The 25,645-nt window shown below is 41.8% G+C and overlaps 1 protein-coding gene and 1 long non-coding RNA gene across 12 annotated transcripts in view; one reads left to right on the forward strand and one right to left on the reverse strand.

Annotated features, from left to right (window-relative positions):
* Positions 1-24,740, forward strand: part of hoxb3ab (homeobox protein HoxB3ab) — a 57,915-nt gene extending 33,175 nt beyond the window's left edge. For 2 of the 9 annotated variants that reach the window (XM_045719482.2, XM_045719485.2), the window contains exons 3-5: positions 15,233-15,299; positions 21,109-21,709; positions 22,469-24,740. In XM_045719482.2, coding sequence (XP_045575438.2) covers positions 21,217-21,709; positions 22,469-23,232 — 1,257 coding nt within the window. In that variant the 5' untranslated portion in view covers positions 15,233-15,299; positions 21,109-21,216 and the 3' untranslated portion in view covers positions 23,233-24,740. 9 annotated transcript variants of the gene reach the window in all.
* On the reverse strand, positions 15,459-17,196 carry LOC123743450 (uncharacterized). 3 transcript variants are annotated; one of them, XR_006770242.2, is made up of 3 exons: positions 16,988-17,196; positions 16,723-16,860; positions 15,459-16,551 (listed from the first exon to the last, which is right to left on the reverse strand). It is a non-coding gene; the product is annotated as an uncharacterized LOC123743450 (long non-coding RNA). The 3 variants fall into 3 exon arrangements; XR_006770244.2 differs by having other exon boundaries at positions 16,708-16,860; XR_006770241.2 differs by having other exon boundaries at positions 16,977-17,185.
* Positions 24,741-25,645: the final 905 nt, after the last annotated feature.

The following is a 25,645-nucleotide window of genomic DNA, read 5'->3' on the forward strand; positions in this document are numbered from 1 at the left end:
TGCAGAAGTGCATTCACTGCTGCTTGACCCCTGCAAATCAATCTCTGCGGGTATAAAAAAAAAAAAAGGCCAGAGGTTCTGCGCCATGGCTTCTGCTCCCTCTGCGGGCCTGTGTGGCATTATGCGTGTTAAAGTAACAGAAACAAATGGTAAAAATATAAGGACTGTTATCGAAGGGAGAGGCAGAGAGAGAAAAAAAAATCGATGGGTGGAATTGACAACAGAATGGCCTGGCCGAGCGCGAGTTCAACCAGGGGACACGTTTTCTGACCGATTAGGTCCGTTGCGAAGTCACAGACTGACCCTTGGTACCCCTTGACCCCTCACAGACTGCACAGTGCTCCATGTTACATTTCCAACAAAGACCCCGGGCGAGTTAGTCATAACACCACGGCCAGGTGACTGTAACCTCGGGGCACGGTGCTATCTCCTCTCAAGACACCCACGTAAACCAAACAGTGCCTTAAGAAAACAGACAGCCGTACCCTTCTCCAGAGCTATCTAGCTGCATGGATTCTTTATTTTCCTCTCTCGTTCCCCTCAGATTCACAAATATATCGGCTAAGCCTCTGGTTGCTATAGGAGACGTTTGGGTTGTGTCCCACATCTCGTTGATAGGCCTCGCTATGAGTGAGACTGTACATTTCAGCAGCTTCAGCTTAATACAGGAAGTCATGGGGCTTTTGCCCCCCCCCCCCAGATATGACTACTATATGGTATGCCAACGCCTTGCATTGTATCATGCTCCCTCAGTCTCCCTCCAGCCCCATTCCCTCCCTCATTGGACCTAAAACCCCTCCAAGATTTGTTGGAAGCCTCTGCCGCTTGGCCTGGAGAGCTGCGGTGGTACGGTGCCTGTTTTAGATCACCCCGCTAATTGCGAAACAAATAGCCTCCGCGCATTGATGAATTATTATTGTGGAAAGCCACTGAGCGGAGGTCAGCGCCATGGAGTCACAGAGATATATAGCCAACGCACGCGCACTTTGTGTGCAAAAGCTGGAAGCGTTTTTTCTTTTTTTCTTCTTTTTTTTAAAGGAGACATTAAGTAAAGCAAAGCACCGTTGTTACTGCTGCCAGCAACGACCCTCCCCCCATTCTAACCCACTGTCCACTAATACATAGTACAGTATACCATTTTACTTTGTTATCTGTGTAGGGTGTTGTTTTTGTGTACACTAATGCCTCCGAAATAGCATACATTCACTGTGCATACAATGTTTGCACGCAATAACTTGCACAAGCTGCCTAGAATAGTGATGTTTCTCTTTGGAGTCTTTTTCCTTTTCTTTGTGGGCTATGTCTGAATGTGTGGCTCAATATGATGCTGTTTCATCATATAATCACCAAATGCGGAATGTGAAAATAAACAGAAAGTTCCATGTTACTATTTTAGCGAATAAGTTTCGGTTTCAAGGGTAGTAATGCATGATAACTAATGGATAATGCAATGAATAATAGCACTGCTCCTATCTATAGCGTACTTCTAGCTGGCCTCTTTACTACTCTTTATTACTTAGCCTACTACTATTATTATTAGAGCCTACTACTACTACTACTACTACTACTACTACAATTACTACTACTAGTACTTTAATGATACTACTATTATTATTATAGTCTGCTACTACTAGCTACTACTACTACTAGTACTTTAATGATACTACTATTATTATTATAGCCTACTACTACTACTACTACTACTGGTACTTTAATGATACTACTATTATTATTATAGCCTACTACTACTACTACTACTACTACTACTACTACTACTACTACTACTACTAGTAGTAGTAGTAGTACTTTAATGATACTACTATTATTATTATAGCCTACTACTACTACTACTACTACTACTACTACTACTACTTTAATTATACTATTATTATTATTATAGCCTACTACTACTACTACTACTACTACTACTACTACTACTACTACTACTTTAATTATACTACTAATGATAATAGCAACAATAATGATAGGCCTACATTAAGACAGACAGTACATACATACATGCATAAGCTATAAAATACATCAATACAATACAAAGGCTACAGTACATACACTAACAGCATCCATAATTCATCTTTATAGTTATTATCGCAACGCCAGTAGCTTGATACCGTTCATCATGTAGCCCTACCTCCATGTTTTATCATATTTCAGACTGGCTTCCATAGATTTAGAATTTTCTTCAGAAGCTTACAGTATTGATTGAAACATACCTAAAATAACTAAAGTATAATGTTAGGTTATGTTACATGCTGGCTGGATGCTGAATGCTGTCCTATTGAGTCCATGTCCTTCGCAGAATATATATATTTTTTAAAAGGCTGTGTGTGTCCTGCCGGCTCTGACAGATTTACGATCCCCAATAAAGTCTGGGATGTTGGACTTCGTAAATCAATCTCTGCTACCCCATATAAACCTATCCTTTAGCATAACGTTGTGTTTACATAGCCAAACTTCAGCTTTGATTTTCATGGACTGCTGTTTGATTTTTGTTTCTGATGAGAGTATTTATTGTTATTGACCATTTATTACTATTATGATGATGATGATGAATAGTATTATTGTTATTATTATTATTATTATTGTTATGTCTTCTGTAAGCAAAAGTAAGCCACAGATTGGCTATTCTTTATTTACACAGTATTTCAATAGGTTTTTTTTAATGGACACTTCAGTTTTAAGTGCAGTTTTATTCAATTCTAGAGTGATTAGGTTAATCATTTACAAGGATAAGGCTTTTGGGTGTTCACATCGATCACGGATTTTTCTTAGACCTTTTCTTGCAATGTATTTCGCCCAAATAAAAAAAAAAGTATTTTATTAGGCCTGTGCGATCATCACTATTATTCTCATTAAGTAATTGGTGTTGTTGGTGGTGTTAATATTACTCTTATAATTAGCCCTACAGAATATGGTGTCAGTCTTTTGTGAGTAGTATTCGTTTGTTGTTCTTATTGTGGTCATCCATGTTGCGATTATATGGGCCTGCTATGATTAGATTGCTTTATAGCCATCATTAATAGTGCTATCACCCCTGCAAATATTTGATTTTAATTATGTGTGAAATCTTTTGCAAGTCCTTGAAATGTGTTGTTAGTTTTGGATGTCTGTGTTTCCCAGTCGTCCCTTTGCGTCTCCCCTATGCTTTTATCGAAGCGAGTAAAGCTACAATAACGATTTTATCTGACATGCACAATTGTATTGTTCTACTCTGCCATCCGCATATAGGCTTATCTTGCGTGCATTGTTCACATTTCCCCCCGACCGCAAATATTTCCAAAGAACCTGCTGCTGGGCAAAGCTATAGCCGCAAAATAGCTTTTCTACACAGCGTTGGTTTCTTTCTTAAATACCTCGGGGTAATTACATTTGATATCAAACCCTTTTGTGCAGTTTTCCCTTGAAGCTGTTTAATTTCTTGTGTACGATATTCCTGGGGAAAAAGGGAAGCAGTTTCAGTGTTGTGTTGTTCTCTGCTACTCGCAGGCACAGCACCAAGTCCTGCTATTGTTTGACCTTCAGGATTCTCTTTTAGACATAGCTGCATGGGTTTGTTGGACACAGCCCCAGGTCTATTGTTCTGAGAGTGTGCAATGGCAGAGCACACCAAAGGATTGGTACCATTGTTGCCAAGTGCTTGCGGCAGGGTCTCTCCCCATTACAACTCTCTCTTATCTGCCGCGTGCTACCTGTCTTTTATTCGCTCCACAACGGTCCCTGAAAAAATGAATCACCCTCGTGCCACGGGCTTCCACCAAATGTGTTAATAATTCGATGGTTGCTATTTAGAGAGCTCGTCAGCACAGCTATGTGTGCTATCACTTCACAACTCCGATCGAAGTCATTCGAAAATAAGGATACCACAAAAGGTCGTTGTTTTCTTTGATCTTTTAGCAATTGTGTCATATTGAATCGCCATCAGTAAAGATAGGGTTATTATGACATTGGCTGTGGGTGAAAGAATGTATGCATCGTTTTCATTTCTTCCAGAATGGCCAAAAATGTATTTAATTATTGTGTAAACAAAAGATTTGTGCAAACCCACAAAGACTTCAACGAATAATAGGACATAAATCATCTCAACAATAGACCAAGCAAACAAGTTTAGCTATTACAAAAGTGGCTTTTAGTCTAAGGATTGCTTGTTTTCAAGCGAAAGAAAAACACCCTTATCTCGAAATACATAAACAGAGATGGTAAGGAATACAGACAAAACGAACGCACCCAAGAGTTTCACTATCCTCCTCTATTCGTATCATGTCATCTCTCTCGTATTGCCACTTAACATAACTTATTTTAGTAGCCTACATAGCACACACGTAGCCTAAGACGTATTTCTCCCATTCACAAAGAGCTGTAGAGTAAACGGTGTAGGCCTATAGGCTAGTCTTTATTGTATATGTCTGTAAAAGATTTAAGTTAGAACGTGGGCTCTGGAGTGCTGGGTCAGAGTGGTCCCGCGAGCGTGCAGGGAGAGGTACCCCATCCCCCTCCTGGTCACGTGATTCATTAAATAATTAATGCAGAGGTTGCAGAATAGATATGTATTCGTCAGGAATATCGCAGACATGGTCTCCCTGTGTCTGACGTGAAATTCAACTGTCCTTTTAAAAACAAGACCTATAGCGGAGAAAAAAAGAGAGGGGAGAGACACACACAGGCTGCAATAAAACAAATTTGGACGGGAGCCTCTCGTGGTGTGGACATTGTGAGTATAGCGGAAACGGGGACGCCACTTCCACGCAAGTGCATTGCTGCGCTGTTGGCTTACCCGAGTCAATGAATTATATGCTGTTTGTTATATTGTGGTAAATATGTCAAAAATACTCATCTTGCCGTACTTTGACATCATGCATGTGTTTGCACCCATCATCCCATCGTTTGACTTCAGCCTTGGTTACATGAACGATACTAGCCGTTACATGTCATAGTACTGCACTGTATTGCAATGCAATGATAGCGATGTATATATTTTAAAAGCAGTCGTATTACTATTCTCATCCGCCCCCATCCCATCTCGGTCTTGCTCATGTCTGCATGTCTCTCTCTCTCTCCCTCTCTCTTCTTTTCAGCCAGCTTCTTCGTTTGATTTATAGTGATATGTGTGTCATCGGCAGCGGGCTGCCATTGTGCGTTTGTGAGGGAGTTGTGTTGTTTATGGCCGTCTCCACTATAAATCATTTCTCGGGAAAATGATTGGCGAGTGATGATACGCGGGAATGAGGAAGAGATTCCCGGATCCTCGTTTCTCACTCTGGCTTTTTCGGTGCTTCTTGTCTCTCGCCGGTGGAGAAAAGCTTTTGCCTTTTTCACACTCCTCTCTCCCCCCGCAGTTGATTATTGCGGGCGATTTACGGCAATGGATCAGCGACTAATATGAAGGCTAAGTAGCTCGAGGTCTTGAGTTACTGCATATGCGATGACCAATTAAGGGAAGATTTGTTTAAATTTGGCAAAACGGGAACGCCTCGTCGCCATTTGAATCTCAATAAAAGCGCCGGAGCTCGCCACCATAGGCCTATTCATAGCCAGAGGTGTAATACCTGAGCTCCAAACGTTTTTTTGGACAAGATAGACAACTTAATTGGAATACAAACTTAGGAGAAGAGTAGGCTATAATTTAGCTAGATGGGAAGTGTTGTATAGAGGGGTGGCGTGACGAGCATAGTATCGACTCACTGTAGCTAAAGGGACTGGAGGATTTCTTTTAGAATATTTTTCGACAGATTTTTTCGTTTAAATTTCTGTGGATTTTCTTCGACCTTGAAATGATGCAACATTCGATGACTTATGTCAGTAGCTTATATTTCTGAATCTCATCATAACGCACAATGAGACCTGTATATGAGGGTGTTTAGTAAACAGCAGATGGTATTGTTTATTATTTGGTGTACTGTTGGTGTACTGTACTATTGTGTCATCTAGCACAGGCACCATTTTTATTGGTTGTGGTGGCATTTGGGGGGGTGGGGGGGTGGGGTGGGGGGGGGGGTTGGGATATGTTATTTTCTGGGCTAACCGTAGTAAACGTTGTATATGACGTGTTAACGTTGTTTTGGTGTGGATATAACGTTTGTATGGTGCATTGATGCTATTGAAAGAGGAAACTACAAAGACAAAGACTGCAACAGTTTCCCACTTGAAAATGTTTTACTCACATTTTGGTTCGAAAAGGATGACAATACAGATAATGAAATCAGTATTTTGTAGGATAATACTAATAATAGGCCTAATAATAATAATTATACATATTTATAATCCAGTGCTTCTTTTTATTCGTGAATACAAAAGCAGCTTAAATGTCATTACCATGGCTGGCTCCTTCCACAATCCTCCCCTTCGCCTCGCTAGTGTAAACCTTTGTGTAACAAAATTAGAACAACTCTGTGGCTCCCATCAAATATTCATGGGCATAGCAGCGAGGGGCAGCACTTTTCAAAATGTCTATTCCAGCGGCGCTCCTTGTTGTCGGGCGCTGTGTCAAAAACAATATTCCAGCTCATTTCGGTGGACGCTCAGGGGGCAATGAGAAGGGGGACATTGTGCGCGTAAGAGATCACCGTTGTTCACTGAAACCGCCTCATGTCTGATTTCAATGACAGCCCAGCGTTGGAAAAATTATTACAAATGCCAGTCAGATGGGTAGCTAGGCTGGGTGCTCAGATTATGTTGGAAACAATTGTGCATCATAATCATGGTGCCAAGACAAATGCTAATAACATATAGTAAAAAATAAACTATTAGCATTACGCAACAGCTCTAATACACGTAAATAGGCTACAAATAGATTATTAGTAACACTTGTAAGTAGCATGTAATGGTAGAAACAGTGGGATATGAGGCTTCTATAATAGCATCAATATAATACTATTACAAATTATCTATATTCCCCTCCCTGCCATAACTAGAGGTTGAAAGCTGAAAGTGGGCCGTTTGTTTGAATGGCTCTTCGGTTCGATTCTATAGGATAGGCTATTGCACTTCATAACCTTTCAGCAACCTGCAACTGATTCACGGCGTCCAGATTGTATATGTATATCTCTATAGGGCTCTATGTATGTATGCGTAAGTGTGTCTGATTATTGTTTATCATTTGTGTCCCGGACAAGGTCGTTAGAATCCCACGCATAAGAGACAAGGCAGCACGAGCGCATCTTCCCGCTCAACAGCGGTGGGAACAATACAAATATATGGCAGCCATATTGAGCCCTTCTCTCACAAAAAGGCGCGACCCTCCAAGAATACACCATTCATAAACATAGCCCCTTTTCTCCAGAATATTCTCTCGCTTACCTCAAAGTATTCGTTTTGTTGTGCTACAGCAAAAATATCGAGATAAATGTATTTCCATCCGTTTTTTTGCAAGTTGTTTACATAAAGAAAATGGTGGCTCTATAATACTATTATTTTGGAGGTAGCTTAAATTCAATTGTTGCACTTCCTTTTTACAATTATAGATAGACTACGACACTGTTTACTTCACTCATTGTAGTATAAAAACAATAACGGGACCTTTACATAAAATAGCATGCATGGTACGTAACACTGCAGGCGACAAAAGATTCACTAGAACACAATACTTCTCCTGTGGACAAAAAAAACAAAAGACGTACCATTAATCATTAATTTACGCGTAAATAAGTAACACATGTATCTACCAAATAATAACCTGGACAAGAGGTCCACAAAAAGCAATGGGATTGTTTTAATATATCCAAACAAGAGGAGAACTGTTCATTCTAAAGCCTGTCCTAACCTCGATCTAACTTAGCTCTATAATTGCAATATTTGTCATTGTAAACAAATATCGAAAGCTTTAGTTTAACTTTTACGCAATGGAAATCTAACCATCTAACATATCTTGCATTTATCCACTAAAACATAAGCGTAATATGTATCCTCTTTATTTCAGTCACATTGACCACCCTTAGCCATAATATTAAGTAGAAATTTGACATAATATATTACTAGTAGCCTAATACAGTTTCGATGTAATGTTACTCAATGACTTGCCCAAAAGCTACACAATAATTTAGCTCCCCAAACCATCTATTAAAAGCTGGTGAAAATACAGCTAAAATATCAATCTAGTGGTCAGATTAGTCTTAAACTTGAGTCTTAAACTTGAAAATAATAGCTGTTATTTCCCCTAAGTTATATTACCAGTATTATTATTATTATTATCCTTGTGAGTAGTCTATTTCAATCTCCTAATTATTTTCAGAGGGCCATGTAGGTATTGGTTGGCCAGGTAGGTATTTCCCCGGCCTTCAGTAATGCAGGAATGATTACCCCTTCGGAAATAAATCAATATGAAGCCCCGCGCTAATTTATAATGATCTACAAGAGCAGCAATTCAAAAGCGCATGAAAAATGACCGGTGAAACCGTATCCAGAGGCTGCAAGGAGAATTTTCACCCGGTTGAAGAGCATGCAGGGGAGCGATAAGAGTGGTAAGCCGGAAATGTTCAGAAGAAAGGCAAGGTTTTTCATGCAGGACTCAAAATAACTCGGATACTATCGTGGCACATTTGCATCAGTATAATTGAACTTCCCACTATTCGTGTGGGTATCTCTACCTCCCTCTCCATACCTTGTATCTCTTTCTCTCTCCCCCTTTCTTTCTATCCCTCTCTCTCCATTTCTTTCCCTCTCTCTCTCCCTGTGTGCGTGTGTGTGTGTTTCTGTGTGTGTGTGTGTGTGTGTGTGTGTGTGTGTGTGTGTGTGTGTGTGTGTGTGTGTGTGTGTGTGTGTGTGTGTGTGTGTGTGTTGTCTGAGCGTAGGCAGATAACACTAGGACGCAAAAAAAGGATCAGCCAAGAAACAAAGCCAAGTGCATCCGACTTAGTCACAAATTCTAAAACGTAATAATCGACGTTTACAAACGTTAGTGCAATAAAAACAATCACAGGGTGAGAGCTATCAAGATAGAGGTAACTTATTTTCATATCCCCTGCTATGATGCAAGCCTATTTCATTCGTGAAGAACATACTATCCGTTATCCGCCAACCACCCCCAGCCTAAAAATGAATTTAACTCTGGCAAGAAAATGGCAGTATCGGAATGAGGTTGACCACGTTCACCCCTGCAGAAGCCCGCAGGTTGTAATCGCCATATGGCCCGCGTGTCGGCCTCGCAGCCGTGCAGTCAGATCCCTATTGGACAGACGAACCCCTTTGCCTTCTCCACCCTGTGTGTCCTGTCAGTCCACTGGTTCAGTAGTTCACCGTGTCAATCCACCCCGCTCCACGCAAGCAGCTATAGGCGGAAAAAAGAGGTAGAGGGTAGAGGTGGAATCTATCGCCTGCTGCTGACTGCTAAGCCCGAAGGAATCGCATGCAGGGTTCGAAGAGTACGGAAGTGCAAAGGGGGCTCCATGTTCGGGAGCACTCGGGCTCGGAAGACCCCGTCGTGTTGATGGGTGCGCGCGCGCATGTGTTGTGAGCAGTCCGTCCTGCTCGCGGTTGAGGATTTATAGCTTTCCAAAGCTGCCATGTAAACTCTCTTATTTTGTTTTGTTTAGTGGAAAGATACCATTACCAAATTACGCATAACTCATCCAAGGTCACCAAAAAACAAAAAACGATATATTCCAGGCGCGTTTACAGTAGATAAGCGCGCAAACGCTGGTCAAGCTTGGCTCATGAGACCCACAGAAGTGCTGGAAGTCAGGTAAGGTTTTCAGGCATCGACTGACGCCGGATGCTTGGGCTCTTCCCAGTGTTCTATGCTCCTCTGTAGACAAGTCATTAATTATCCGTTGTGTGACCCATCTTTGGGTGTGCCTGAGCTCGCAAACTTTTGTGTTTTCGAATAGCCGAAGACAGATGCCTTCGAATAGGTAACCGAGGAGGGCTAAAGGGAGACTCACTCCCCTCTCTCTTTTCCCTCACCCGCTCTCCATTCTCTCCATCTCAGTGCATTTTTTTTTACCTCTCCCTGCCTGTCCCCCCTTCTTCTTCTTTCTACTTCTCTGTCAAGCATTAATATCTGGGCTCCCACACCCCCATTTAAAAGTTTACTCATTGCGTAAAGTGCGGTGCATCTGATGTTTAGAGAGTGGAGTGGGGGACTCGCGGTGTGGGGTGAGCCGTGAATGGATCTGATGGCTAGGTGTAAAAAGAAGATGCATGTGCTGCTGATTTATGACCGTGTGAAAGGATTGCTTACTCTAGCTGCTCCCAATTTAGCCTCGGCTTTTCCGTCTCCCTAGGAATCCAAATGTACTATCAAGCCCATCACGACGGGCTATCTTTGTTATTATTTTTCATTCTTGCTGTTTGTGGAACAACCTGTGCGCCACACAAACCTACAAATGGCGTTTTAGACAATGTGAAGTAATGTAGATTAGCGCTATTAATTCGAACACGACCTGGAGGTTCATGGGCAATTGAAAGATCTTGTTTTTCATACTGCAACTGCTAACCTATAGGCGTGTAAAATAGAACGTGTTGACTTCAGAGGACCTCGAGAGCTCACCGATAATAGTAAGATAGGCATTTAGAGGCCCTCTGTGAGCCTATACCGTAATTGCTCATTTTGCTTCCCATGCGTCTCGGTCTGTACATCTGCAAACACCAAATACTTCGAGTCGATGAAACATATTGTTTCTATTCTAAATTACCCATCCGTGTAATATTGAGATAGATAAAGGAATATGGCGCACAACCTCACTAACAACATGTGCTAATGTTACAAGAATATGAAAATAAATGGTGTTAGAGGACTTTGTACAGCAAGAGATGCAGTCAATTAAAAATACTATTACATGCAATGTCAACTTTGCACAATGTAAAACCATTGCAAACCGATTATCGGCAACTGCCATTTTACAAGTACACATTGTAAAAACATTATCTATGCATGCATTATCTAGACTACCCTCGAGATAAACACGAGCAAGATGTCAGTGAAAGACATCTACAAGGCACGTGGACTTGCAACTATATAGGAACCAACGATGCTACACGAACAGCATGCCAATTATAGCTTCTTTAACCTACAATAAGTAGCTGCGCGTAAAGGGAAACCAAACAATCGACACCCACATAGGCGGGACACCTGTGTTGTTGTTGTTTCTGGTTTTTTTTTACACATTTTATTTCATTATTTGTGTACCTGTTTGACATTTTCCTGCATTGTTGGGAGCTAATAACATACGCATTTCGCTGCACCCGCTGTAACATCTGCTAAACTGTGTACGCGACCAATACACTTTGATTTGAACCTGGTCCATTGGTTATCTCAGTACATGACGACCATGTTTTGACAATCCCACTGTACTTCTATAAAACACATTGACTTCTATAGACTCACTTTGTCTATAGGCTGTACTGCATATCAACCATTAGTTGGATAGCTCGGTGGATATCTTGACCTGGCAGTTTGTGCGTCATGGGATGGAAAACTGAATGAAACCACAAAAGTCTAAGCGGCCATGATTTCATTGATTTTATCATACATCACTGACAATATAGGCAAGCTCCAATGGAAAAAGGGAAAGTAAAACTACCGTTTGTCAGTATATAATATCTGACTGCTTGGGATAGCATCCACAGGACCTTTATGCAAGTTATTTGCTATAGTGGCATCTGCTTAAGACGCCTTGGATCACTCTGCAACACAACAATCACTAGCATCATCTCTGAAACATATTAAATGTCAAAAAGGTACTATGAAAATCTAAACGTTCAATTTAAGTCGTTTTTATATTGAAAATAGGTCCAGGTTCCAGTAAAACCTTGCAGGACTAAATCGAACCATTCATTCACTAAAAGCCTGGTCACACCACCCCATCCTCACATATTGGTGAGGTTGACACTTTTTAGTTCCCTGGAACAGAACGGGTCCTGTGACCTATAAGGCCCCCCAACCCCAGCCGTCTCCAAGTCAGTGTCCTCTTTGAATTCTCGGTTAAAGATTACCACCTAGAGCCCTTCTCTCATAAAGATTAACCCTGATCTCTCAATGAAACTAGCTGATGGAAGGGATTCCTTGTTGAGCATTTAGAACATGAAGACGTTCTATGTTCTGCAACCAAAAGCCAATATGCTAAAGTCCCTCATATGCAGAGAAGTCAGTGGCACTGATGCCATAAGCAAGGCATCCATTTCTTCACTCTCCATTGGCACCTTTCTCTCTCCATTCGCACCTTCAACAAATGAGGTGAACAAACGAACTAAACACCTAGTAAATTTAGCTATAACACCACCATAAGAACGTAACCTAATGACATTCACTCTAAAAGCACAACGAGCTAATCTTGCCTAAACATATTTGCCCATGTTTCTTATTCAAACACGGGCACACCACTTCTGAACTTGCGTAGGTTCTCTTGCGCAATCACAACTAGCTCCACGGGATGCAGACATAACGCGCAGGTCACCGGGTCTCAAATGGGAGTTGAATTGTAATCCGGAGATCTTTAGTAGAGAGCTATCTGCGTGGGTGTAAAACCATGCCCCCTTGCTCCACCAGTCACCCAGTGAGCAGTGCAGAAACCCCCTTTATCACCCAAAGATTGGAGGCAGAGGCCTCGCATCCCCACCGGTCTCTCTCACTAAGTCCATGGTGTTGAAAGTCTCATGTCATCCGGCAGAATGGGAGAGAAAATAAGATCTATCATGTCTCTCTTCGTTTAGAACAATTTGTCATTTGCCATTTGGGAAGCCAGTCGTTAGACCTCATTGCATTTCAAGGTGGCGGAATTCGGCGAATGGACCCGATGAAAACGACACCCTCCCAGAGATTGGAAGAAAAATTTAATTTTGGGGGTGGGTGGTGCCTTGCAAAATGGGGCAAAAGTCAGAGAAGCAACCAATCCGGAAAATGTGAAGGAAAATATATTTCTCCGTCGTTTTGGAGGCATCAAACAAGGGGGGAAGAGTAGCCACAATTATATCAAAACCAGAGTATGTTGAGCTACGCGCATCACGTGAGCGCATGATACCGGGGCATTATTTTGGATTCGGAAAGGACTTTATTGTTGCTTGCTGGCTGTGTTTTCGCCCAGTCACTAACTCTGCTGTTAACAACTGCCTGGTAATTACACAACAAATGGGATGTCGGCGTTTCGCTGACTTCCAGAAGCCCATGCTGCCTCTTTGAAATCCTTGGACAGCAAGGCCCGAATTAATACATAAATATAATACATTAAGAGAGGACTCCAAAGTAGACTTCTTCCGTTGATTGATCATTAATCTGGTGAGTTATTGCTCTTCAACGCAAAGGTCACTTGGAAAACCGAACGCCAATCCGTCACATCGAGATGTAGCCCCGCTGCATGCCTGTTAATTTCGGGTGTTTTGCACCCAGCTCGTGTTCATTAACATGGTGCACGTAGAAGTAGTGATGTTGGAGAACCGTTTTTCGGTAAACGAATGGCCACGGAGGGTGTGAGGGAAACATGGCTAGACGCAGGCTGGTGAAAGGACCGCTAACGGAGTGTTGAGAGGGGAGAGAGGGGGTGGGGGGGAGAAAAAAATAGTTGATAATAAAGTTGGAGAGAAACTATTTGTGTACTGGGGCTCTAGTGTGGAGCTACAGGGGTGTGGGATTTGATCATTGGCGTAGATTTGATAGAAAATGACCAAGTAGGCAAGCATTCCCCATTCCCCTAATGCCTGTGCATCCACTTAATATGCATTTTGATCAATTATGCAGGAGCCCTTTGTTGCAACCCGTGCAGAAACGAACCAGCCAAATCCCTATGTTGTTTGTCTCCGTTATTCTGATAGCCCTTAGCACATGCCAGGCTTTTTGGATGATTGTCGTTGAATTAGTGCTTGGTTAGTCGTCATTTCTTCTGAATTTCCTCGCCCCGTGGTTTCTTTCAACCTTTTTCCACCAAAAAAAATTGGCTCATCAGCTCTTCTGCTTTGTAGCTGCCTCCTCCCTTTGTTCTGAGCGTGCAGCGTTGCTAGCTGCGGGGGCTGTAGCACCCTGCACTTTGTAGGTAACTTTAGGTTAGTCCAGTAGGGCTCCGGGTCGAGGGAGCTATCGGTGCTGAACATCTTCAAAACTACCAGGGTAGAAGTGGAGTAAAAACCGGGGCAACGGGAATGGAAGCGAGCCAATGCTGTGCGTGAGTGCGGGGATGCAATAAATAACTTTATATCGCTATAGGCCGCAAAGTCGGGGAGGTCGGGGAATCCTCGTTTTGATTTATGTGTTTGGGGTAGCTGTCAGGAGCCGGCGAACGAGAGCGTCCAACGTTTTTATTCCACTTTTAATAAGAGCTACTATGCAGACCATCATGGCCATTTGATTAAATTTCTCCTCCGGCCCTGTCTCTGGATAAAGCCATTTTCTGTCTACTTTTACTCTGGAACTGGATATAGTGCAACATTTACCTAGACTTTGGGATTATTTTCCCAGAATGGTGGGGCTTTTATTTACGGTGTTTCTCGATGGGCGCTACACTTTCGTTTATTTTCGATTTCATTCGTTGAACTGTTTCGTTTATTGGGACTTTGTAAGCTATTTCTCACCTTTATAGCTATCTTTATTATAATAATTATCATTTCCCCCCCCCCCTAGTATTATTGTGTTCATTATTTTCCTTATTATTAGCCTATGGATATTATTGTTGTTGTTGTTGTTATTAGGCTATTAGAATATGATTGTCATTAGAACATACTTTGATCCCTATTGCCTTGATTGGTAGGCTATTATTTAATTGCTACATTTATAATAAATGAGTCATTGTCAACATAGCATCAACTAGCCTACTATTATGGATGATTTTTGATGTATTCTTCATTCGTGCTTGCTACACGAGCAACCTTGAAGGAAAATAACATTACATCAATATCCACACAATTGCTTTTCCATTTATTAACATTGCGGGAACATTTTAGTTTACTTATTCAACATGAACCTCACTGTCGTGTGGATTGATTGACTTGCTCCATATGTAGGCCTACTGCGCGAGATTACAGAATCTCCAAAATAAATAATGGGAAATATGGTATGTAATCTGATAGATAATTGAAATCAATACAATGGGCTCATGAGAACACTCTGGATTATATCCTTTGGTTTTGCATTTATTCCGCGGTTCCACGAGAATAATGTAAGGTTAACGATATCTGTCACCTGTGGTAAACTCTCAGGTTGCCTGTGTGTTCGATTTGTAGACAAGAGGTCATATGCACTGTATTGGATTTTTTACGACCTCCTTTGATTGCATCTTTCTCTTTCCCCCCTCTGCAGTTCCCTCAAGCCTTCAGGAAGCTATATTCTTGCATAAAATCCAGTGATAAAAAACAACATAATCCCGGTAAGTCACCCTATTACAAGTATATAAGCATTGCAAATGATTATTTGTTCGGTATTATGAATGTGAATGAAAAACGGATGTGCTGCTGAATGTAATCTATTCGATGAATATTTGAAATAATATATATTTTTTTAACATAAGAAAACGTACTTTGAAATATTTGAAAGTGAATATGTTTTATTGGAATGGAGTATGCATACATTGCATACATTCAACAGTGATGATTTAGTCTGCATAAGACATTCACATAATCGGTAAACATTTCCGAGGCCAAGAGGGTGTATCATAATGTTCTCTAATATGGCATACACGTATCCTGTTGAGAATGGCCTGTGATATATTTCTGAGGCATTGGAATATAAGTATGAGCTTTTCAATTGAGTTTATTTTTACAAATAAACATCTCTTTGCCTATATGCATAAAGCACCACAGATAAATCAAAATCATTGTCAAAATGGTGGTGCCTGTGTGTGTGTGTGTGTGTGTGTGTGTGCTTGTGCTCTCTTCTATCGATGATGCAATGAATGCTATCGTGTAATATCTGTGGGGGGGGGGGGGGGGTATTATGAATGATGAAACTATGGGTGTGTAGCATTATGTAGATTAGTCATGCAACAGCATTCTTCTTTACAGCATGTGTGACAGAAGAATCATAGGATAACTCAAATAAGCAAAGAGGTGGCAATGTCCTATTGTCCAAATGGAAAACGAACACGTTCTATATATATACGTAGATAGGCTATGTCTTTCAGTGTAAAGGGTCTGTCATATGAATACAGTAGACAACGCTCAATACATTTTAAATGACATACATTCACACTCGATGGCATATTCACCACACAATCACAAGCATTTACCCTTGAAAAAAAACAATACACCACATTCAAAACACTTTCCACCTAAAAAGCTATCCTTCTCGTGAACAAAATAGGAAATCCCAACGAAAAGTCTCATTGAGTTTGTAGTCTCTTTATGTAATATGTTGGTTGCAATGTTCACTGCAGGAAAAAGGAAAACCTTGCATCCCAAAATCTGTCCATATATTCCAACGTTGAAATAGTATATCCATGACTCAGTCAACTCCAATGTATCAGGAAGACGACGCATCTAAGTCATCCTATGGAAATAACGGAATTACTCTTCCTCAATCTTCTAACAAGCACCGGCATGTTGTAATCCCAAAAATCATGTTCGTATAGATTCTTCTCTTGCCATAACTCAGAAATTGTAACTTGTCTTCCCCGGTATGTGCTTAGTCATGGAAAGAAAACCAGTTGTTAATACAAAATACTGGAGCATTTGGGTTTTTAGTTCATTAGTAATCTTTTACGTGGGTTGCATTAGTCCATTTAGCAGTAGTTGCAAATCCAGAACAATGTCAGGCAGATAAAAGTTGCAGACACCTACATTTTTGTCTCCTACCTTCTTCCTACACCGTTGGTGATCCTCTCTATTCAAGTTCCCACACGAAATGCATCTTTTTAAAGTAGCTGTTTACAGCTAGTCCTGTGTGGTAGAAGTCATAAATCTTACGTAGCCATAAACGAAGGGGGTAGTGTCCTGAATAATAAAAATAGAGAGAGAGAGGGAGAGAAGATAGTGAAAAATTGAGAGAGTGAGAGAAAGAGGGAGGGGGGGAGAGATGGTGAGAGGTGGTGAAGAGAGAATATAAAAACCTGTAAAACACCTTCGGCTTCGTGTTTTCATTTCCATGTTGATCTCTCCTCGTTTCCTTCTCAGTTTTCCCTTCTTGCTGATTTACTTTTCTCTTCCCGTTGGGTGTTAAAGTCCTACATAGCCTACAGTAAAAACACAGGAAGCCCTTTCTTCTATTTTTAACATGGACTCGCTATCGAAGTTTTTCTAAGAAGTTGGTGTAGCACCGGCTCGTCCAAGCTGTTAAATATCACAGATTTCTCTTCTTTTTCCCCTTTTACTGATTTGTTTTTACACCCCTCCCTCGTTTTCTAAGTGCGCCTGTTGTCTGTTCCCTGAGCCCCCCACCAGCCTCCATTTTTCGCATTAGTTATTACACTAGTTGGGTGTGTTGGGAGAGATGTGTTGAAACATTAACAATACAGGCAGAATTCGGTTTCTGCCGCAAGCCAAGCGAGAGCCGGCTGTGGAAACCCACTTCCTGGTAATTTAATATAGTGGAGTAAAAAACAGAGGCTCCTCTCATATACTTAACAATATTACCATGGCTTGACACCTAACCAGGAAACACGTGAATCAAAAAGTACTGGCGCTGTCTCTCCGCTTGTAGGCCCCTGTCCTGTCCAGCACGTCTGCAATTAGCATAATTTTTCACTGGTGATGCGGCTTGATGGGGATTAACAGCAGCGACTGGTGCTCCAAGTCAACCCCGCAATATACAAATAGCTGCACAAGGGCCTTGTGTTGATAATACAATAACCCACCGAAAGAGCTACGAAGAGCGAGAATAACCACCGAGAGAAACACACGCATTGGGGGAAATGCAATGGAGGAAATTTCGCGACGAGCCGCGGCTCTGCTCGGATTATGATGTTAAGGTTTGCGCTGTGAGAGAAAGGGAAATCTGAGGCCATTGTTATCAGCGAGCAGGGCGTACCAGTCGACAGGGCAGCCAGGCGCTTGCTGCCTGTCCATTCGCAGCCCCCCTAGCATTCCTCAGATCTTTCATGCCAGACCGTCTCCCCCCTTCCCAAGCCGAGGGGATCCGTGCAGGAGCGCCCGGACTCAGGCTCCGGGCAGCAGTCCTCGAGATACCGGTGGATTTACATTCGCTGCGAGTTTTTGAAGGGAAGGGGAGAGCTCCCGTTTTATTGATTACATCGAGGCCGAATGTGAAAAATATATGATGCCTGCCCGTGCTTCCTTCGTCAGAGGCTAAGGTAAGCTGGTCTGAAATAGGCTATCAGGTTGTGAATGGCGGAGAGTGTGTCCCGGTGATTTATGACCATATGACTCCAATCGCGGTTCAAGAAGAGTTCACAATGCTTTAAGCTTCCTTCCACGACGCCCCCCTTTTTACTTTAGAATCTCTCTCCAACGGATTCATTTTCCTCTCTTATATTTATTTACAAAGCAACGGGGGAATCATTTTTGGGCTATCTGTTTTCGTGGGCTTTGATGTTCATACATGGGTACGCGTTTATTTTCAGCTCGTACTGAGGCATGGATCCCCATGTTATTGGACTGCCGCGCTAAACTAATCTCAGATTGTATTCTATCTGGTCATATTTCTAAATGTTTTGATAAAGTGTTTTTCTTATGACATGCCATTCAGACGTATAAGGCCTATTGTTTTTAATTGAAGGAAGGCAATGGGCGAATGACGACGGCTCTACACGAGAGACCATTGCACTACTCATGTGTTGTTTTGATGCAATAATTGCCATTTTTCAATCTGTAAATGGGCTAACACATGTCTCGATACATAATGTCTTTATGTGTGTGTATTACTGGCGCCATTTGTAATTTTATCCATGCTAAAATACAAATTGGACACCCAAACTGATGTCTAGCTCGTCTCCATGTTGTTGTTGTTGACGTCCTTATATGGGATCGCTTTTTATCCACCCCCCCACCCATTCGCTCTGGACCTCATAATTGTATTAGAGCGAATCTATAGGAAAGTTCGTTATTGTGTTAGTGATACAAGCAGGCCAGGACATTACGTGTTCCATTTAATGGCATTGCGATATGATTTAATATCTATTATTCCTGTAACCATTTTTCCCCCTTCTTTCTCTCTGTCTCTCCCTCGAACAATTCCTTAGAGAAAATAATTAGGATTCCAGCCGTCTACTGGAAAGATAAATGAGCGACATTTGTGACGTGGTGAGAGTTGGTGTCCTAAAGCTGTAGCCCAGGATCCCCTTCCTTCTCTCAGACATAGCACTGCTCTCAGCTCATTTAGCCTATTCCTTACCTCTTACAAATATTTTTATTCAAATGGGAGAATGTCTCCCTATTCCATTTTTTGTCGTTTTAGTGGGTAGGCCTATGTAATTAGGATGAGCTATACGTCTCACAAAGGATATACATACAATAAGATTCATTATTTCTTTATGAACACAAGCGTTGTATTTTCTTGGAATAGCATGTAAGCATTATCTTGTTTTATGGGTAATTGATTTTAGCCTTAAAAATGTGTATAATGGTTATTATGTGGATTATTCAGATTGTCTTTTTAATTTTTAGGCAATAGTATTGTTTTATTGTTGTCCAGGGATTTTCTAGTGATTATATAATTTCAATTTTCGTCATCAGTTTTCCATTTTTGTAATTGTAGGCTATTGGGTAACTTATAACAGATATTAATAGGTAATAACATAAAATATGTCCATATTATTATGCAAAAATCCTAATAGTAGAACAATTTCATTGATACAACTGCATTCACTTTTTGACTGTGTTTATTTGGGGGAATTTGCCATCATAATACCAAGTGTAACCACAAACACAAAGCATGTGTTTTTGTTTTGACTTATATGTAAGTGAACCTGCTAGTTGGCTTTCTATCTGAAGGCTGCCTGCTACAAAAAAAAAATATATATACAATTCCTCAAAGCTTCCACGGTCATTTCAAACCTATTTTCCAACGTTTTATCTCGGTCTTCAAGGGTTCAAACGAAATTAATCCCAGGTGCGTTATTGCGCTTGGCAGGGGCCACGCACACTGCCCTTTTGGCCACCCCAGCTCGAGCACATATACGGTCTCGAGCTTTTTTTAGGGGCTATAGTCCTCTTTGGCCGAGCTACGGTTATGAATCAAACTCGCCTGAAGCTTCCGGGGACCCTATCTCATTCTTCTTCTATTGGGACGTGCAGCAACGCTCACAACAGAGTCTCAAGTGCCGGTTTTTCTGGGTTTTAATGGTTGCCCAAATACAATATTGTGTAACCTGAGAAAGCCTGACAGGAAATTGAACTAAGAGCGACATATGCACTGATTTCCCTACAACAACATGGCAAAGGCCCATTCATAGCTTTCTACACAGGCTAGACAGCATTCTACAGACAGCATTTTAAGACAATTCTTCAACAAAAAAACATCACTAATTGTATATTGCTCGTTTTCATTCATAATAAAGGCAAACAGGAATAAAAGCCATTATATAGCCTAGTTTGTTTTTAACACCGAAATGCACCTTCTTTACGCAGAAGGGATCTGTCTTTATCTTTCAATTGTGAAAATAAATATGATTTTTCTATTACAACCATAACACAAGACATGTTAGGATAGTATTTTAATACAAACAACCTTGCAACCTGCGTATGAAAACGAACACATCGCTCTATAGCAATTCAAACGGCTTTCAATGCATGAAAAAAGATTTATAACGAAAACACGTTTTTTTTTATCGTAGAAATAACAAAGGCCAACGCTGGAAACATTATTCAAAATGTTCTAATGTGAAAATCCGGACAATATGCACAAATAATGGGTTATACCTACCCAAACAATGCAATCACCACATATTTGTGAGGTTATATTCGTTATTTATTCAAGGACAACATCTTGAAGACAATCGTGTCCTTGCTCCCAGGTGCGAGTGCAGAGTGACTGGCTAGATGTTGTTTGTGTTCGTGTGCAGTTGTGTGTATGTGTGTGAGAGAGAGGGAGAAAGAGAGAGAGAGAGTTTGGAGAGGGGGAGTGCTGCTCATAGTGAGATAGAGTAGGCCCAGTGCACCGTGGCCTGACATGGCATCTGCAAGCAGTGCTGTGGGAAAGCGCTATTCATGTCATGGCGCCTTTCAGCGGTAGAAGATGGATTTATTTTTCGCCTTTCTTATTATGTGATTCTTATAACCTTTCAGGTCAGCTTCCAAGAGGCCTTTGGAAAGAGACCGTCACGTGACATCTGGTGCCAATGTTCTTCCAGAAGGTCGTCAGGACCCTGGTAGCCGGTAACTCCACTTTTGGAAATGCAGAAAACGACCTACTACGACAACTCGACGCTTTTCGGAGGTTACTCGTACCAAGGGGCCAACGGCTTCGGCTATGATGCTCCTCAACCGGCCTTCCAGTCCCCGGCTCACCTCGAAGGCGACTACCAGAGGTCCGCCTGCTCGCTGCAGTCCCTCGGTGGCAACAGCGCTCCTCCCCAGCAGCATGCCAAGACGAAAGAGCTGAATGGCAGCTGCATGCGGCCCAGCCTGCCACCTGAACACCAACCACCACCCCAGGTGTCCCCTCCCGTCATCCCCGCCAACGCCACCAGCAGCAGTGCCACCGCCACCAGCAGCAGTGCCACCGCGCAGCAGCCGGGAGGCAGCGGTGGGGCCGCCAAATCAGCGCCCAAGACGTACACTCTGTCCACCAACCCCACCCTGAACAAGCAGATCTTCCCCTGGATGAAAGAGTCGAGGCAGAATACTAAGCAAAAAAACAGCTCGCCAAGTGCAAGTTCAGCTAACGGTGTGTGCCCCCCCCTCCCCCCTCCCCAATGCCCGTTACCTTGTTCATGCCCCTTATATACACATTCAAAGCTGGATAGCTTAACTACAACACAGTTACAATACATAATCATGGATTTGTATCTAATGAGCTAACTTATTATTTCTATATTTAAAGCCTGTGTTTTTTCCTAGTTAGGTTGTTAGGAAAAGCCCTCTAGTCATAACCATATTAACTTGGAAACTGAGACCTCTATTAAAGCAGTCATTCCCTGTTATTGATGAGCATTTGAAACAATTACATTAAAACATGGCAGTGCTTGGCCTATACTGTGTATCTTTTCATCAGACTGGAATCCGAATGTGCTTGTTTATTTGCAGCTAAGAGCAATGCTTAATCTCAGCTGTAGGTTGTCAAAGATGATTGATATGAAGATAGTGACAGACAAACACACGCACGCACGCACGCACACACAAACACACCTATGTATGTACATGAATTGAACATCAGGTATGTATGACACAATTGAAGTGAAAACAGTTCATGTCCAGCTCCTTCAACTATAGAAGGCTACAGTTCTGGCTGTGGGCTTTGTCTATGATGCAATTTACGTACACGGTCAATGTAGGGTCTCGAATCTCTTAATAAATGCCAAAGTTATGAAGTGTTGACAACTAATATCAAGGGGATAAGTTTCGTTTCCTGGCCTCTGCTTTATTAGGAAATGATGCATTCAATTTCCGCATGTAGTAATTATGTTTTATTTCATTCCCACCCCAGCGGAGAGCAGCGGAGGTGAAAAAAGCCCCCCGGGTTCCGCAGCCTCAAAGAGAGCGCGCACCGCGTACACGAGCGCGCAGCTGGTGGAGCTAGAAAAGGAGTTCCATTTCAACCGTTACCTGTGTAGGCCTCGCCGCGTGGAAATGGCCAATTTGCTCAACCTCAGCGAGCGCCAGATCAAGATTTGGTTCCAGAACCGGCGTATGAAGTACAAAAAGGATCAGAAATGTAAAGGGCTGGGCTCGTCATCAGGGGGCCCCTCTCCAACCGGAAGCCCACCCCTACCCATGCAGTCCTCAGCTGGCTTCATGAACTCCATGCATTCCATGGCAGGCAACTACGACGCCCCCTCCCCGCCATCTTTTAACAAGTCCCATCAAAACGCCTATGCCATGTCCTCAGCCTACCAAAACCCCATGAAAAGCTGCCCCTCCCAACAGAAGTATGCCAACACAGCACCAGAATACGACCCGCACGGGCTACAGGGTAACAGTGGCAACTATGGAACTCCCAACATGCAGGGCAGCCCCGTGTATGTGGGAGGAAACTACGTGGAGTCGATGCCCACCTCTGGGCCGTCCATGTACGGCCTCAATCACCTACCACACCACCAGGCTGGGAACATGGACTACAACGGTGCCACGCAGATGTCAGCAAGCCAACACCACGGACCGTGCGACCCCCACCCGACATACACAGAGCTGGCAGCCCACCATCCTTCTCAGGGTAGAATCCAGGAAGCTCCCAAGTTAACTCATCTGTAGTAGCAGGTTTGGGGAAAAAACTAAATTACAACTACAAATAACTAACCCATGGGACGCTGCAATGGGGTTGAAAAAAAATATGATCCAGTGGTTTCTTGCCATGGCCAAAAAAGTATTGTCTGTTGTCTTTATCATTGTGCGTATTAGTAACATTCACTTGAATTGCGTTTTGGTTAACGTTTAATTTCCTTGAATATGGAGCTCTCCCTCGAAAACAAGTAATTAAATAGTAATAGTTGGGCTTAATGGACAGCTAACAAGGTGCGGGGTTTATTACGGTTAGACCTTTTTGACTCGGTGGAACACATGTTATGTCAACGTGGATTTATGTTTAGCCTGCGTCCTTGCAGTCAGCACAAATGGCTAAGCTTGACTGACGTCAATATGCATTTTTCAATTGGTGCAAGCAAACCACTGGATTGTTTTCGATTACTTCCCTTATTCATATTACCTCTCTTTGGAAATGTCTCACTAACCCACTGTGCAGTGACATTTTTTTTAACATGTCCTCGCCAAACATTGTGGCTTCAAGGGAAGAGCTCTTTCAGCATCACGCAGATGCATCGTAGGCCTACACCCCCCACTGGGTTTATGGTGTTTGGGTTCACATTGCTATGCTATGCTAGCTAACATCCATAAACAATCACAAACACACACGCGAGGACATCAAATTGATATTTGTTATGTTGTTATATCATCATCACAGGGTAAAAAGGAGTTGAGAACTCTTTTGACAACTATGATAGGCTCATTGCTCCCTCCTCCCCTCTCTCCCCCCTCACCTCTCTCGCTACCTTTTCTCTATCACTCCCTACTCTCGCTCTCCCAACTCTCTATCACTCTCTCTCGTTCAATCTATAGGGTTCACTTACATTAGCCAAGACTAATGCGAAAGGCTCACCATTTCTCATGTCTTGACTTAACGTGGAAACAGGGTATATTTGAACAAAATGCATGTCCGGGAACCAAGCTGAAGTGTAGGTTTACACTAATGCTTTCTTGTCTGGGCATCATTGTTGCACTTAGAGTTTACATTTTGATGGTTAAGGGAAAAAATACATCTTATTTTGGAAACGGAAGACGTCCAATCAGCGTCTTTCTCAATGTATGTTCAAGTGAACATTCATAAATATATATTTATTTGTTATAGCCAGTTTAAATACTTTCTTTTTGTATTATTTATCCCCCATGTATTTATATCAAGAAAAAATGTAATTTTTTAGTATTTACCTGTTATAAAGACGTTGTGTTCTTGTCATTGTAACGAATACATTTTAGTTATTGTATTTTAGAAATAAATAGTTTTATGTTACCCTTGTACGTAAATAATGTCTTGACTTGTACAGGGGTCAGCGAGGACGGAATCAGACCGTTCCTGCATAGTCGAGAATTAGACGAAATATAGCTAAACACTTTTGGAGAACTTCCTTTGTCCTTTGTAGCTCCTTTTATTTCATTGTTAAGAGTTGTCTGTTGAACAATTCTTTAATAAAATGTTATGTTATTCAGTTCTATGTGGTCATTTCAAGTTTTCACCTGAGACAAAACGAGGGCCATACTTCTAAAGTTGTTAAAAAACGCAGAGGTATTCATTAGTATAGTAGACACGTGCACAAACTCTATTGCTCCCTCGCTGGCTCTATTCCCCTCTCTCTCTTTCAGTCCACACACACACACACACACACACACACACACACACACACACCACACACACACACACACACACACACACACACACACACGCACACACGCACGCACGCACGCACACACACACACGCACACACACACACACACGCGCACACACAGCTTCTTGGGAGCATCTTTCCTCGTGCTAGTGCCAGACTACTGAAAGAGCCCTCGGGTATGCGCTTGGGTTGGTCACGTGGTCCAAGGCAACACAATCTTTGCTAAAAAGCAAAAATAGTTTTGTACATGATTTACACATAGATCGCCTCATATACTGAGTCATATTTTAACGAGAGTAGGCCTACTGTATGAAAACAATCAACGTATAGAAAATAAAATGTATTTTCATAGAAATCAAATTTATTGGCAAATAAGCAATGGAGCAGATCACAGATGCTGGAATATGCCTATACCTAAATGCAAGAACATATAGTTTAATAGTTTGGATTGCCACCGAAAATACTCATTATCATTGACATTTCCGTGCAATGAAGTTCCCTTTCAGATGCTGTTAAATATTGAAAGGCAACCATCAAGACTAATACTCTTGCTAAAACTAACTGCAACTGAGGAAGTTGATTAATATAGCAGTACTAACACAAATAACACAAGTAGCACTAACAACAGAATAGTAATAATAATAATAGTAGTAATAAAATACACGGTTTATTCTATGCTTCAAAACACATTTGGCTTGTCATAAAACGATCAAATCAACTTACACCTA

This window comes from Salmo salar, chromosome 06, assembly GCF_965601325.2.
Source record: "Salmo salar chromosome 06, fSalSal1, whole genome shotgun sequence".
NCBI classification, from domain to species: domain Eukaryota; kingdom Metazoa; phylum Chordata; class Actinopteri; order Salmoniformes; family Salmonidae; genus Salmo; species Salmo salar.